This window comes from Tympanuchus pallidicinctus, unplaced genomic scaffold, assembly GCF_026119805.1.
Source record: "Tympanuchus pallidicinctus isolate F22 unplaced genomic scaffold, pur_lepc_1.0 scaffold22, whole genome shotgun sequence".
Lineage (NCBI taxonomy): Eukaryota > Metazoa > Chordata > Aves > Galliformes > Phasianidae > Tympanuchus > Tympanuchus pallidicinctus.
Window position 1 is genome coordinate 22120329 of NW_026294739.1, and position 15748 is coordinate 22136076.

General features: G+C 47.8%; 1 protein-coding gene across 5 annotated transcripts in view; it reads right to left on the reverse strand.

Annotated features, from left to right (window-relative positions):
- The window catches only part of TIPARP (TCDD inducible poly(ADP-ribose) polymerase), a 33282-nt gene that overhangs the window by 7888 nt on the left and 9646 nt on the right, over nucleotides 1-15748 (reverse strand). For 2 of the 5 annotated variants that reach the window (XM_052686094.1, XM_052686092.1), the window contains exon 3: nucleotides 10139-11133. In XM_052686094.1, the coding sequence (XP_052542054.1) occupies nucleotides 10139-11076 (938 nt within the window). In that variant the 5' untranslated portion in view covers nucleotides 11077-11133. Of the gene's footprint in view, nucleotides 1-8014; nucleotides 9055-10138; nucleotides 11134-12731; nucleotides 12937-13262; nucleotides 13533-15748 lie in introns of those variants that run through there. The other 3 variants (XM_052686091.1, XM_052686093.1, XM_052686096.1) reach the window with 3 other exon arrangements.

A 15748-nucleotide genomic window follows, 5' to 3' on the forward strand; every position in this document is an offset into this window, starting at 1 on the left:
AGACGGACTTGTCTCTACAGATGTTATTTTCTCTTAAAGACAGTAACCCAGAGTTTAAGTGAAGCTGTTACAGTTTTGTGTGTTGCATGTGGTATCGTCAGATCAGACAGTGAGAAAATGCTTGGAGTGGTTTTGTGTTGATGCAGCGCAAAGAAAAAGGATGCAGTTCTTTACTACGACAGTGATGAGATGCTGGAACTGCTGCCCAGAGAGGCTGTGGATTCCCCATCCCTGGAGGTGTTCAAGGCCAGGTTGGATGGGCAGCCTGGTCCAGTATTACATATGGAGGTTGGTGGCCCTACATGTGGCAGTGGGGTTGGAGTTTTTGATCCTTGAGGTCCCTTCCAACCCAAGCCATTCTGTGATTCTATCTATGAACATCAGTCAGAAATCTTCAGTTTTGAAGACTGGAAAACAAATTGTGCAGGCACTCGAGACACGGGTGGCTGCTGGTACATCAGCGGGGCATCTAAAGTGTGCTCAGCTCTGCTACAACACAACTCCAGCAGGCACTCAGAGCTGAGAGGCACAGCAGAGAAAATTCGAGCAATGCAGCGAGGGAAGCCAGTGGGAGGACAAACACTGGTTGAGATGAAGGCAGCGTGGGCTGCTTTTCCTGCTGCTTTTCCTGCAGAGCAAACAGATCTCTGGGACAAACTCCCCAAGCCTCTGGCTTGATGGCGCATATGCAAAATATTTTGTGCATGCATTTTCTAGCTGCAAAGCAATTGAGGAACTGTAGGGTTTGTGCAGCATTCTTCTAGAAATATGAAAACCTCACATACCATTCCAGTAAAATGCATTGCTGTCAACTCTTTTCCTACATGAACAAAACCTACAGGCAGTTGAGGTTCTGTTTGAGAGCGACACGGCAGGCAGCTAGCGAGGGCCTGCACAGAAAATAGTTTCTCTGGAAGCTGAGTGTTTTTCTGTGGAACCTGCATAGAACTTGCCAGATTGCTTCTCTCATTACCAACAAATGCAACGAGTCTCTCTGCTGTTTGGAATTTTTTACATTTTTGCAGCTCACTGTTTCTGCCTCTCCTCTATCAAAGGAACCTCCCTGTAAGCAAGCTGAGGAACTGGCAGTTCCTGCTGACCAGTGCTCACAGTTCACTGCAACACAAACCTGGGCACCATGCACCCAACCAGCTCCCTGCACACCCCTGCTGACCACATGTATGATCTGAATTGGAATTCAACACAGCAACTCCTCTTGTTTCCTCATCTTGAAAGAGCAATGTTCAGCCCATTGGACCATAAGGGTCAGAGCCACCTACAGCACAAAGAGCATCCTCTGGCTCCAGGGCACCCAGGGCTGCCTTTCTGCTGCCCCACTCAGCCCCAGCTGCAAGGAGCTCACCTGCAGGAAGTGACAGATGAGAACCCAGGAGGCTCTAATTAGTTCTTGAAGAAAAAAATGCCATCAAGCAATTTCTGAGATGCTGACAACATAAACACTGCTGTGGTGTTCTCTGTCCACTGCCCTCCGCTGGGAGCAGGGAAAGGCTCTGCCATTTTTTTCATGATGTAAACTTAGCCCAGTTTTACTGCAACTCAAATTTCCATTAAAAGGGGGATGCTCCAAAATAGCTATTTTTATTTGTAAAGCTAGTGAAGGGTTTGGATTGCTGCTTCCCATCGATTTTAATGGAAAATTGAGCATATGGATTCTCTGACATCTGCACAATCTGCTTTATTTTTCCATGAATACTTCAACTACAAACTTATAAATTCCCCACATCTTCTACCTAACATCTGTTAGAATAACACTATTTTATACAGCTGAAAATCTTAGATAAATGTATATTTAAACAACTGCATCTGAGAAACGTACTGCCTGTCAAACAGCCACCTGCTCTTTTTTTTTGCAGCTAAAATACTGACAATAAGAATATATGTTCTTTTGCTAAAAATCCCAATTCACATAAAATACATATTATCTCAACATTTATTTGCACTCTAACAGTTTCTATCTCCACGCAGGGATACGAACTTTTCAAATGACAACAGAGTGGCACTCATGCTCTGAAATCCTAAAATATATTTAGCAAAGATGTTTAATAATAGCTCTTTGGTTAAAGCACTTCCTCTGCATATTAAAAAGCCTATTACCAGCTTACATAATGCAAAGCCACGGCAGAAAAATGAACTGTGATTACAGCGGGCGTTGCGTGATTCCATCCCTGCGTGCGGCTTTAAGACACCGGTGATGAAAGCAGAAGCGACAACCGCACTTCTGGGCTGCCCAAGGCCAGAACGCAGGACACAGACCCCAAACTCGGGGCTCAAGAAAAGCCTGCTGGATGCTCAAGGTTATGCCTGATACGTTCTTTAACATAACATCGCTTTCTCTTCAGTGCTGAGAGATGGGTTACTGCTTCTGAGGCACGGCATACGCACCAAGCAGCAGGCAGAGATCTAAGGGGAAGGATGGAACAGGACAGCCTGAAGCCAGTAATAACGCAGTGTTCTTTCTACAGTGTTTCCCAGCTGAAGAATTATTACGTTTCTCTGCAAACACCACAAAACTTCCTGCTGCTGAGGCAGAGAATTACCACCCCCATTTCACCCCAAGGGAGACTTCAACAGCTTCCCAAAGCCACGCAGATCCGTGTGAGGTGGGAATGGAGACTGCTAACAACGCCTCTCCAACAACAGGCCTCGTAAATGGCTCCCTTCACGAAATAACCCACTTCAGTGGAGCTATCCTCACTGAGTAAGCATCTGACCCCTATTCAGAATGCAGCACGCAAAGAAAACCAAATTTGGCGCTGTGTAACAGCAACAGCTCGAAATAAACTTCCACAAGGGCCCTCAAAAGCAGAACCCAGCTCCTGAGCAGCTCAGTTTTTCCTGCAGCCGATCTGTAAGAGCCAACACAGTGGCAAAATCTCTTACAGACACAGAGCTGGCCAAGCACCCAGCAGCAGCACTGCAGGCTGCTGGGCAACAAAGGGCCACTGAAACACAGGTGCTCGGGCTCAGCTTTGCTGGCATTCTTGTGAAGAACCTCAGCCTCATGTGAACTCTGCGTGCTCTTTCCACAGAAGTTCTGTAATTCTTATATACAAATAGATGACTAGGAGAAACAGCCTTTGCAAGTGCTATGAAAATGCATGTGGTTTCAAACTCTCCCAAGTACAGTTACATGTCATGCACCTTACCGCAAGCACAGCTCACAGAAAAACAAAACACAGCCATCAACAAAGGGCTGTGCAGGAAATGAAACTTGGTTCCCATCAGAACAGCTGTGACACTGAGAGCCAAACACTATTAGATGATGAAACTGCCCATTTTCTCTCTGACTAAGCTGGTTCCTCTCCGTGCCAGCAACAGCCTGAAAGCCACTCAAGGGAGCAAACAAACCTAAAGGATCCAAGCAGGTACAGAGAGCTCTGTAGGTAAGTATGCAACGCTCAAACCCAACTCTGCTCCTATGGGAGCTTCAAGTCAAGCTGGTACATGGCACACTGAGCCCACATTGGTGCACATGCAGCCAGCAATTGTTTGGAACTGCCAGCCGTAGTCCAGCTCCTGGTAGGGGATCAGGTGTGTTGGAGCAAGAAACTGCACATCTCCTGCGACGGGGTGCCTTAGTAAGAGCTCCCTGTTTTAAGCATAGCTACATCAGTTGCAGCCAAAATTTGCTCCATTCAAACCCCAAACTGATTCAATCGCAAACAGCAGCAGTGAAAGCCTGACTAACACCCAAGGGTGGGCACAACCTCACAGAGCAGCAACAGAAACGCAGGCAGATCCCTCCCAGCTGCTTGGAGGAGTGTGCCTGAGAAGAGAAGAGAACACGGCACCTTCCTGCACCAAGCAGCACCACGCCAGGGCAGCATGAACACGAGCTGGTAAACATGAGCCCGCGGTCTCGGTCTTGATCTTATCAGCATCTCTGTGTTCTGACACTGAACCGAGAGGGGCAGCAGGTGACAAGGCAGGAAATTAGCTCGGTGTTTTACTTAATTGGTTCCCTCCTCACATGGCAATACTTCTCTCAGCTGTAAGAAAAGAAAGGTGCTACAGAAAAAGCTACAACTCAAGGCTCCATCATAAGGGGAGAAAAACCAAACCACATAGATCACCTTTTTACTATTACTACAGCAACTTCACTGCTTTTCCTATCCCTTACCAAAACTAGTTGGGTCTTCAGAAAGGCAGGCTTTCCTGCCTGGGCTGCCCACATTGCACTGTTAGCTGACTTTCATGGCAAGAGGGTCCACCTGACTGAGATCCACAACTCTGGAACATACTGGGCCCAACACTGCTGAGCTGAGGGCTTGGCCCCAGACCAAGGCCTGTGCAGATCCCTGCACACACAGCCACACAGCCCCAGGAGCTCACTGATGGCTGCTGTTGGCAGCCAGGGAGGCACTGGGTTAAAATGCTCCTTCTTGGGAGCTGCGGTTCCTCCTACCATTCTGTAGCAGTGATGTCAAACACATTCACATCTTTCCATGATTTCCAGGACTCCTGCATGCACCAACATCACGATGTGAATGCCAGTCCTCTCTTCTCCACAGCAGAGAAGCATGGATGTCCTTGCCTGGGGTGGCCTGCTGCTTTCAGAGCTCTCCTCCCCGTACAGAGGGGGATGTGCTTCACAGAAGGTTGTTTTGTTCAAATTTTTTCTGTCACTGCAATGACAGAAAGCAGCCACAAAAGCCATCAGCTGAGCTTGCTGCTGACTCGGGCACTGTGATGGTTGGAGCCCTACAACTCCAAGCTTTTACTTACAAAACACATTTTCACAGATTGGAAGACAGTGGTCAAAAACACCAGAAATTCTCCATGTGTAGCAAAACGAACAGAATTTCTGACTACAGTTCTAATGGCTTTTACTCCATCTTTGAAGAGCAAATTTGAAAATGTAATGAATAGAAGATGTTGTTCTTTATTTGGATATTTGTTGGGGTCAGGAGTTCGCAGTGTTTGTTCTGGAGACAGCAGAGCACAGCCCAGAGCAGCAACAGAGCCAGGAGAAAGGTATTTGCTTTCACAGAGCTGCACTGCCACCTCCTCCTAAAGGCACTCAGATGGAGCCTACAGCCTTTTTTCAAAACCTTCTGCATGCACACAGCTGCTGATTTGCTCAGAATTTTACCCAATCTCAGGAGTTAGCTACTGAGAAATACCTCTGAGATTATGACAAATAACAAAGCTGCATCCATTTCCTCAATGCTGTCCATGAAGTGTCCATACAAAGCCAAGCCTCATGCTCACTAGTGACCATCAAGCCCACACATCTCAGCCCCCAAACGCCCCATGCAGACATTTCAGGTCCCATGCTGCACAAGCACCCCCAGCTGCACTTCTTGGTGCATTTCACTACAAGGAGCACACTTTGTCATTACTGCTCAAATTCCTACTGGGTTCAACAAAGCCTTGGACCAACCAGGAAGGAACTCCATGATCGCTGCTCTCGCTAAGCAAATAATTCTAACAGCCTCTTTCTGTCCCTCAGCCCAACGCAGTGGCAGGCAGACAATGCTGCAGCACTGTGACTGCTGGATTACCTGTAAGCAACTCCTCTGGGCAATCTGTTTCAACAGCTATAAATCTTTCTTGCAGAAAGGACTGTTTTATTAATGTAAGTACACACGGAACAGACTGACCTCAACCTGAAGCCAGGTGACAGCTGTTTCCAAAACTGCAATCTGTTTATTGACATGAAACAAGAAAAGGGATATAAACGACTGCTGATGCCTGCGGGCTCAACGTGACACTTGGAACTTCCCTGTTCGAAGCCAATTAGTTTTATTTCATATGCAAATGGTGCTATAAAGTGGGGCAAAAATCAATTCACTGAAATGTTCTGGCATAAAGCAGAAAGCAAACACACTTCCAAAATCTCTTCACATGCTTTTAGTTGGAGTCCTTGTCTTGCATTCCTTCTAGCAGGGAATTAGAAGTTCAGAACCACTCAGCTGTGCCTATTCAAGAAACACCAGACCAAGTCACACGGCACGGTGAATTTCAGATGTTTTCTCATCTCCGGTGCTATCAGTAACACATGAGTTATCTCACACCGTGGCAGCTGGGCAGATCAGAAAGAGAACTTCCTAATTTAGCTATTCAATAGGTCACGCTGTGAGCAGAAGTCCTCAAACAACTGCCGTGCTTGCGCTGTGCTCTGCAGCGCTTTAAAGGTGGGTAAGAATGTTCTCACAGAATCAAGGAGCACACTGCAAACAAGAGCAGAGCAAAACCAATCTCCTGCACATGTCTTTCTGTCCTTACCTTTCCTTCCCAGGTCCCTCCACGCACTCACTGACAGTCCTGGTGGGGAACACCTATTCCTTACTCTGTGTGCAAGAACCATTATGAGCCAGCTGCCTACAGGCAGAACATACACCACTGAGCTCCATCTGCCTCTGCCTGGCTGGAGCCACGCACACACCTTTGTCTTCCAGCTCTCAGGACCGATTTCATACAACTCACACCAACATAATGACACTGGAGAGTCCTAATCCTGTGATGAAGCTGGACTGCAATTGGACAGTGGGGCTTACGGTTTACTTAGAGCAAAGGCAGACGTAGGTGGGGGCAAAAGGACAACACATCAGCATCAGATTTCAGACAGACAGAAAAGCTGCTGTTTCATGTGAGTTGGGACATGCCAGGTGCATGTGTTTGAACAGAGGCCACGATTCCCACGGCACGCAGGGACAACTCGTCTGCCAACAGGGGGGAGGAATTCCCAGCCAAAGAGGGGGATCTGATGGGTCAGGAACCACACAGTTGTTTTAAACAAATCCTCATGTAATCAGTTAGGAGGCTGCTTATTTTGCAAAGCAGCACATGCATGATTAGACAGGTGTATGTGCATAGGGAAGACCTGCTGAGTTCTGCACCAAGCTCCCCTTCCTCAAGAGCATCTTAAAATATCACAGCTGGGGTATTCTCATGCTGAAAAGCAGCACTTGGCATTGTTCTCTCAAATACTTGGCTGCAGGCTGGAACTTCTCCAGGGCCACTCCTCACACACATGAAGAAAACAGAGTGCTTGGAAGTATTTTAACCTGCTGAAGTTCGTATATACTGTGTACATAGCTCGCTGTTTGGCTATAAATACTTGGTAAGACTTAAGAGAGCAAAACTACAAACAGTTTATCATAAAGTTATACATTCAGTCTGCGGTCAAGTGCAGAGAGTGAGTATCCAAGGCAGTTGAGTGATAAAGAAGCAACTGAGTAAGGTTCCCCATTTTCCTGCTTCAGGATCATGTCCCCCTTAGGTGAAAGGCACTATCTGAATGTTTACGTTATTCACCTCAAAACACTGGACATGAAGAAAAAATATAATAGCTCCTTAGAGAACATCATACTTGAATTTGGAGCTTACTGTCCCACAACACTTTCAGCACAACTTGATCAGAGCAGCAGGCTGTGATGATATTAGGCACGCAGACAGCAATAACTACGTACTGTGCCATACAAACCTATTTAAAACAACTATCACCCACTGGCTATTAGCAGTTGGCTTCTGCATGGCCTTTCTTGGACATGCAAACTGCTGAACAGACATTTCCTCGTCGCATGCAATCTGTACAGATAGGCCTGTAAAGCTAGTCTGACCACAGGAGATTAATAGCGTTAGCCAAATAATGTGGTAACCATGTGAACGATGAGCTGTCCCAGCACGTTTGCAAGTCTCCCAGCAAGGTTCAACAGGCTCTATCTGCATCTTGTTGCCATGAGACACAACATGGCCCTGAACAAAGCAAAGCCAGGTTGCACTGACCACCAGCCAGCAACAGCAGGAGCCACGCAGCACCTGACCCTCTGTGCCCAAGAGGTGAGCAGGGTCTTCAGGCAGGAGCTAACTTGTGTTGCCTCTTGCACAAGAGCACTTCTTGCCACAAGGCACAGGAAAGCACTTCCCCTCAGCTCAAAACCTAGTTTGAAACCACACTAAGTCTTAAGGCATATCTGCTTCAGTGTCTGAAGCAAGCAGCTCTGCTCTTAAAAAAAAGTGTCACTTCCCGGTTCTCTCTGATGCTTACCGAGAAACACGAAGCTCTCTGAAGGGATGGAACATGCAAGAGTTACAGAACTGGTCTATTTATCATTCCACGAGAGGATATTTTAAGTTTGCAACAATGTTCCTGTGTTGCAGCAGGACACGGTGTTACAGCACGGACTTAAGCAAGGATCTTCGCAACGTCTCCTGAGAGCAGGAAGAAGAAAGAGCAGGATCCACTTCTGCTCGGGAAGGAGCTGCCCCTGCCTCACAGCACACCCCAGGCTGGCTGCAGCTCAGCAGCTGTGCCCTGATCCAGCACACCCGCCGTGCCCGAGACCGTGCTGTTTCTCTGACTTCAACCGTGGTAACAGAACGTTACGTGTCTGCCAACAACTCTGAGTTTCTTCCTGACCAGTTCAGACAGAAACTCGGTGTACCGAGAGGCCAAACTACTCACCAGCCTGGAAACCTGCAAAAAAAGTGTAAAGGAGGACAGCATGGCTCAGCCAGCTTCACAAGCTGCGATCCGATGACTAAGCAATTACGAAGCATTGTTCCTTCTAAGATTAATCATTCGGGACTCCAACACAGAGAACAGGCAGATCGTGGGGACAGCAATGGATTCTGTGGACACATGCTAAAAAACAGGCTAACAACAACAACAAAAAAACAACAAACAATTCTGCTCATCTGTTGAAAGCTCAAATTTAAACTGCTTGCAGGAGCTTATCTCAGTCCTTTGTTTGATATTTTCTGTTTACAGAAACCTTTTAAAATAATTGGAAAAAAAATGGAAGCATACATTGTAAAATATGGTGAATTTTATCTGCTAGATGTTACAAGATCTTATTCTATGCTTAATTAGATGGGCATATTTTTCCAGGACAAACAGGATGAATTTGCTAGTTGACAGAGCCTGAATTGTGGTATCTAACCCAACATCCAGTCAGGTAAAGGCTCACGGACACTTGGTGCATTACACTGGGTCTCTGATGCCCAACTGGAAATCTCTACATTGTAAATGCAAATCAAATAATCCTGCCCTAACACGCCGAGGAAGAAGGGATCCTCCTGTGGTAGTGCAAGGAAGAAGAGGCAACAAGAACACATCCACAAGAAAACAAATGGCAAAGACAAATCTGACACTTCTGCTACAAAGCTATGGAAGCATCACTTTGAATTTCAACTGCTGCTGGAATAAGTTGCACGGAGCTTACAGAGTGCAGCAGGGGGAGGCGAGGGTGAGAACTGCCTGCTGTTATTTCCCCTAGAAAAAGAAAGTATTCAGAAGTCCATACCCTGAACTCACGTAACACAGACCTGATGAACTCGCAAATGTCAGCACTCCCTACTACTATTCAAAAGGAAACCTGTGTTATAAAAGATTAAGTAGTTTTGGTTTTGATCTCAGGGTGCAGGATTGAGTCTAAATCGATAGCAAACACCTTCTATGTTTCCCTGGTTATCTACTCCATTCCCAAGATTAGAAAACGGTACTATGTGCAGAGGAAACAAGAACTAATACAGTTCAACATTCCTGGATCACAACACTTAACTGGATCAGCATTTCTGGATGTGCTCCTCATGTGGTTCTTACTGAATCAGCTGAAACCTCACTATGTTATCAGCCACACAGAAGTCTCACAAAGAATCACAGAATGGATTGTGTTGGAAGGGACCCCCCAAGGATCATCAAGTTCCAATCCTCCTGCCACAGAAACTTAACGCAGTACCAATGTAAGTTCAGTTACTTAGCACATCATTATGAAGACTGTTCAGAGTGCAGGGCCTGGAGTCACTGTGACAGAAAGCACTGCAGCACCACTCCTGTTTCAATCACTGCAAAGGCTCATTCACACCCCTACTTCTTCTAATATAGAGAAGAGACTAACTAGGAATGTAAAGAACAAGTACAATGTTCACAACAGCCTCTGCCAAAACGAAGTTTCCTTATTTCTTCTGCACTTCCCAGTTGCTAAACATCAGTTTTAGCAGGCATGAAATCATTTTCTGTCTGTGACAAACTTCTTAAATATTAAGGCAACATCAGGACAGGGTTTGGAAAACCCTTGCACACAAAATACCAGAACAAAGAACCCACATTCTGTCATATTTCTGCACCACTGCTTGGATTTGCAAATAAGTAACCTAATCCATCACCTACCGATACTTCACTTTGATCCTATCATTGTCAGGGTTGCAGTAGAGTCTTTCCAGATGCTCCTGGGAATCATTGCTCACGCTCTGCCAACTCTGGGTTGCTGTCCTTCTCACCTGCCAATGATAGGGCAACACTGTGTGATGTTTTGGACAATCATTGCCATAAACACAAGCGCCCTGGAGAAAATCAACACAGATTTCTATTCCATCTTCCTGATGGGTATGATATTGCAGCTGGTTCAAGAGCTCAAATACGAGATCGAGTGAAGCTTCCTCACTCTTATCCTGGAATATTCCAGCACTGAATTTATTGCTTGAGTTTAGAGTGTATTGCATCGGACAGCTATTCTCTTGGAATAGGCCAGCTGTGTAGCTTTCCAGAAGCTTGCTTGGGAACAAAGGACATGCAGCACCATCGCTAGAAGATGGGTGCAAAGGGCGATCCTGGAACGATTCATTACTGGTGTCAGCAGCAGTTCCAGGAGCAGTTTCTGATGAGAAGCTTTGCTCTCCTGACTGCACCTCCTGCTCAGGATGCCCAGGTACAGGATGAGCTCCCAGCAATTGACTCTGCATGTCTGGAGCCGTTGGAACCAGCACAGTCACATTACTTTCTGGCTGGGGACAAGTAGTACCGAGTTCCAGAGCCTTTTTCACAGCAGGTTCACACAAATCACTATGATCCCCTCCTTGTCCTCGAGGCACAAAAACTCTATCCAAGGTCCCAGATCCCAGCAAACTGGTAAAGATTGGCCGCAAAGCCCGGAGAGTTTGTGTGTCCAGTCTCTTCTGCACTTGCTGTTTCTTCTTGAAGCAAGGCTTCACCGGTGGAATCTTTTCAGACAGTCTTATCTGAGGAGGAAAGTCCTCTGAAGGAGGGCGCTTCATTCCTGGGCAGTGAGTCTGCGGCGCAATGCACGCCGGCTTTGCTTCGGTGTCCATCACAGACTTTGCTCTCCAAATCACTTTCAAATGTCCCAGAGCCTCACCAGGATCAATCTAGGGCAGAAAGGAAAACAAGACAGTTAATCTCTCTAATTGCTCATGGTTGACATGAACAAGATCACCCCTGGAGAGGATTTCAAGCCAGCAACGGCAAACTCCTCCCCTCTCTGTGACTGCGGGTAGCCCCTAGGCACGTAAAGCATGAAACCAGCTAAACTCAGGCTAATTAATCCCAAACACACACTCATCGTCTTCTCACATGAAATCTCAGAGACACTCAGGCACGCACACACAGTCCCCAGAGGGGGGGCAGGAAAGGGGGATGGTCTGATTCTTTCCTTCCTGCGACGATGCTTAATAACAAACAGCACTTCAGCTCATCATGCTGCACAAAAGTGAGCTCTGTGTTGCTCAGTTTCACGTCTCCTCACTCGCACACCTGAGAACTGCCCAGGAATGGCCGCTCCCCCCACACACACGCCCGGCTCCTGACTCACAGCACACTGCACCCGGTCACCCTGCAGTGACACACCGCTCCCCTCCCACCTCGCCAAGCAGAGCTCAGGCTGGGCAGGGACAGAAACTAAGGCTGATGCTTACTCACCAGAGACAAATTCAATTAGCCTCAAGATGAAAACTAAATTTTTTCCTCACGTATAAACGAGTGGTATGTCTCTTAAGTCACCAGAAAGCAAGCTGTGTGCCTTTTAATCAGCAATCTAGCAATATCTGATTACATTTAATTAAACCCTCTCCCACCTCCGTGCCCGTCACCTCAGAGCTTGGAGTGGAACCCATTAGGGATTACTTCATGGTAAATGCATTGCAAGCAAAGTCACTTCTCATTTCAAACCAAAATCTCAGAAAACAGATAAGATCTGGCCATCATTTCTTACTAGCAAGGATCACTCTGGAAAGTCTCTCACCAAGTCTTCCTTATTTTGGAACGTTCATCTAAGAGGCTTTTGCATTACTCTGGGAAACAGCACTGCCAAGACTGCCAGGAAAAAGAAAGCAGTTGGACTACTCACTCCTATTTTTAAGTTTAAAGCAATCAGTGCATTTGTCTGCCAGGAAAAGCAAGCTTGCAAATTACTGGGACCTCTCTTACTGCTCCCCAGCTACAACAGGCTTCCTAAGCCACCAGCAGTACCCTCAGCCTTCATGTAACCCCAAGCCCTGCCCTGCACGGCAGCCCCTGCTGTGCGAGGTAAGAGCCTGGGCAGCTCTCCAGTTTTATCTCTGTGCTGCTCCTGTACTGTTGGTGCTCAGTTGATTACTTTGCTGTTCACGTTTCACCCTTACGGAACTGCCTGGCTGTACAGAGTAGAATCCCCCAGCAGCTCCAAAAATAGAAAGCAGTGGGCATACTGAACAGCAGAACTCACTGCCGTTTCTATTTCAGCATTTTTACATCGTTCATTCGATGCTATTTAGAAACAACCTCAGCAACCGCCAGGCGCAGTGCTATATTTGCACAACGTATTTCAACAGAAAAAGATCTCCCGGTGTGAGATTTCAGCCCCAAGCGCTGCGACGAGCCGCACCCCCAGCTCCCCTCGCTGAAGAAAGCCAACACAAAGCTCCAAGAATTAAGTAAGGGACACCGACCGACCCCAGCACACTGCACACCGAGCTGCTCCCCAACCTACCGACCGACCGCAGCTCCCGTGTGTGCAACCAGCCTGCTGCAGGGGCAAGGAAAAAAATAAGAACGGTAAAAATTAAAAAAAATAATAAAAATAAAAATAAAAGAAAAAGAAAAAAAAAAAAAAGCAGGCTGCTACGGCCGGCCGCTGTTAACAGCGTTCCCAGCCACAGAGCGACCGCTCGGAGCAGCAGCAGACACAGAAGCAGCAGCTGGCCGGCGGCGGGCCGTGCAGGCGGCGGGCCGTGCAGCGGAGCGGGCCCCAGGCAGGCGCATGGCAATCCCGGCAGCGCTCCGCAGCTCCGCTCCGCTCCTCTGCCCCGCGCCCGCTCGGCCCGCACATTTAAATAGCGCTTCCCGAGGGCAGCTGCGCGGGGCGGAGCCGGGCACCGCCTGTGTCGGGAAGGGGCCCGCCCCGGGCGGCTCGGCGCGGCTCCGGAACGGAACTACCGGCCGCTGCCAGCCCCCCCGTTACCGCTTCGGAGCAAACAGCCTGCACTAAAACCAACGACAGTACCGGAGCTCCCGACCTTACCCAACTTCCTAGTCTGGTTTGCTCTAGGAGCGCTCCTTCGTGACGACGTGCACCGTACCCCCATCCCGAGTGTAACTCCGCACCGCTCCAGCACGGAGCTGCAGCACCCGGGCCCGGCCCACCCACCGCTTCAAGGGACGTGCTGTAAAGGCGATCGTAATAAACTGGAGCGAGTTCCCGTCTATTTACACAGCACAGCGTAGAGATGGAAGGCGTTACGAGCGTAGCTAACTTTCCTTTGTCCAAAAGCCAGCAGCATGCTGTCATCTTCCGGCAGGCAGCTGTGCGTGTGTGAGCGCACGAGGCAGCCCAGCTGTGTGGGTGCTGCAGGCTGAGGCAGCCCGTGCTGCTTGCTGCAAGGCAGCAGAACGCGTCCTGTGCTCGTACAGCCTGTCAGCTCCTCAGCACCACTGACCTGACCACACAGAGCTACCTACAGCAGGGGAAAGGCGGCTCAAATGGATGGCGATGGAACGCCTATCACCGTGCTTGCTGCGGTGCTTTTCTCTTCAACAGAGCCAGGCCTCCATTCCCTTTGTACACACATGCTCAACAACTTTATAGCATTAGGTATCCAAAGAACACAGGCATCTGGAAAGAAGCTGTCAGCTCACAAGGTGACATCAGGAATTAAGTGCATTTGGAAAATGCTGCACAGATGTATTTATAACGCGCCAGCGCTACAAAGAAATTACAGCACTCAGCTCCATGCAGTCAAAGCCAACTGCTTACAGAGTGATACAACAGAGGCTGAGGAAAGCAGGCATCTGCACCTACAGGAGCCGAAAACAAATTTTCAGCCCTAATTGAGCCCTGAGTGCCTGAAACATCAAGCAGGCACAGCCCTGCGCTGTCAGGGCACAGCGAGAGTTTAGTAAGCGCAGTGACCGGCGATGCGTCACACCCTCACCCCATGAGAGAGAACTGGATGCACGCTTGCTTCTTGTTTTCTATTACAGGGGCAGAAATTATCTGTTTGGAATGGCTGATTTCATGCATGAGTTATAAATAACGCACCCGGCTGAACAACACGCCACGATACGCACAACTCCCACTGCGGAGGGCGGGAGGATGGCACCGAGACAGGAGGAGGCTGCAATCTTTCTCCATGCAAATGTATAATTAAAGGAAACAGATCACGGCACGGCAGCAGATCACGAAGCTGTTTCGGAGGCTATCCCACCCAAATGCAAAAAGCAAGCAACCACGACCGCCAGGAAAGCGTGACCTCATTTTTAAATACATGTTCAAGTTTTAAGCAAAAGCTTTCATTATTTCTTTCAAATGGCAGAGTGCACTGAAGTGAATGCAGTCATTTACAACTGTGACTTGCAGATAACGTAGCTGTCAGCAGGCACACATCACCTATTTGCTGAGAAAAGAAGCAAAATATCTTCACTCAGAGGTTCACAAAGTGGCTTTCAGCCCACTGAAAAAAAACAAGGCCTCCTTTTCAACCCGAGTCCTTGCACAATGGACATTTTTAACTTCATAAGAACATACTGCCTTACATCAATTGCCCGTTTCTCATGCTTAACGTGAAGTCAGCACACGTTGATGGGAATGAAGGATGCTGCAGAACAAGGCCCACAGAAGCTGTGCTGTACCTTCTCAGTTCCTCAGAAGCCACACATCCCAAGGACATCTCGCTTACTCAGTTGCTTTGTGCATTTCAAAGTATGAGAGCAGAAGGGGGAGGAATAGGCACTGCCACAAGCTCTTTAAGTTTTAGCTCAGTGTAGAAGCAAAGAAGAAAGCTGTTATATTCTGTTCCGCCTTCCCTCCATGCCAGCAAGTTTAGGAGCTGCACATCCCACTGCTTCAAATCAGACAAGGGCTTCCACATAACCCAATTATTAGAGGGGCCCAGCAATCCAAGCCTGAGCTCTCACCACTCACTGTATTCCACATGTCCTCGGACGCCTCCACCTCACAGACTGGCCGTTTGTGACCTTGGGTAGGCTGCTCTAACCGAGTGCTCCCCTGAAGGTGTGTAGTGTGGAAGAACTGCTGAGAAACAACTGGATGTGGCTCTGGGTAGCCTGGTCTGCTGGTTGGAGGTCCTGCACATAGCAGGGGGGTTGGAACTGGATGAACGTTGTGGTCCTTTGCAACCCAGGTCACGCTATGATTCTATGACTCTTCAAATAGCTTCTCATAGGAAATTAAAAGCTTTTGAAGCAATGGTTAAAAAAAAAAAATATGAGTGGGAGCTAAACCAATGTGTGGTGCAACATATTTTACAATCTTTATAACCAGCAAAAAAAGTGAATGCAAAATGTGAAGTTACTTCTCTGCCTGAACTACATATCTAATTCAGTCATCTGTCCAGAAAGTTTCCAACACACTTACACTTTTGTTTTTTCCACTGTGGTGCAGGTGATCACTGAAGCTACTGGAAAGAGAAGTAGTTATGTGGTGCTGCAGGGCACACACCTTCCTGGAGCCCCCAGCACAGCCTTTTGGAAAGTAAGGCAGCCAGTTCC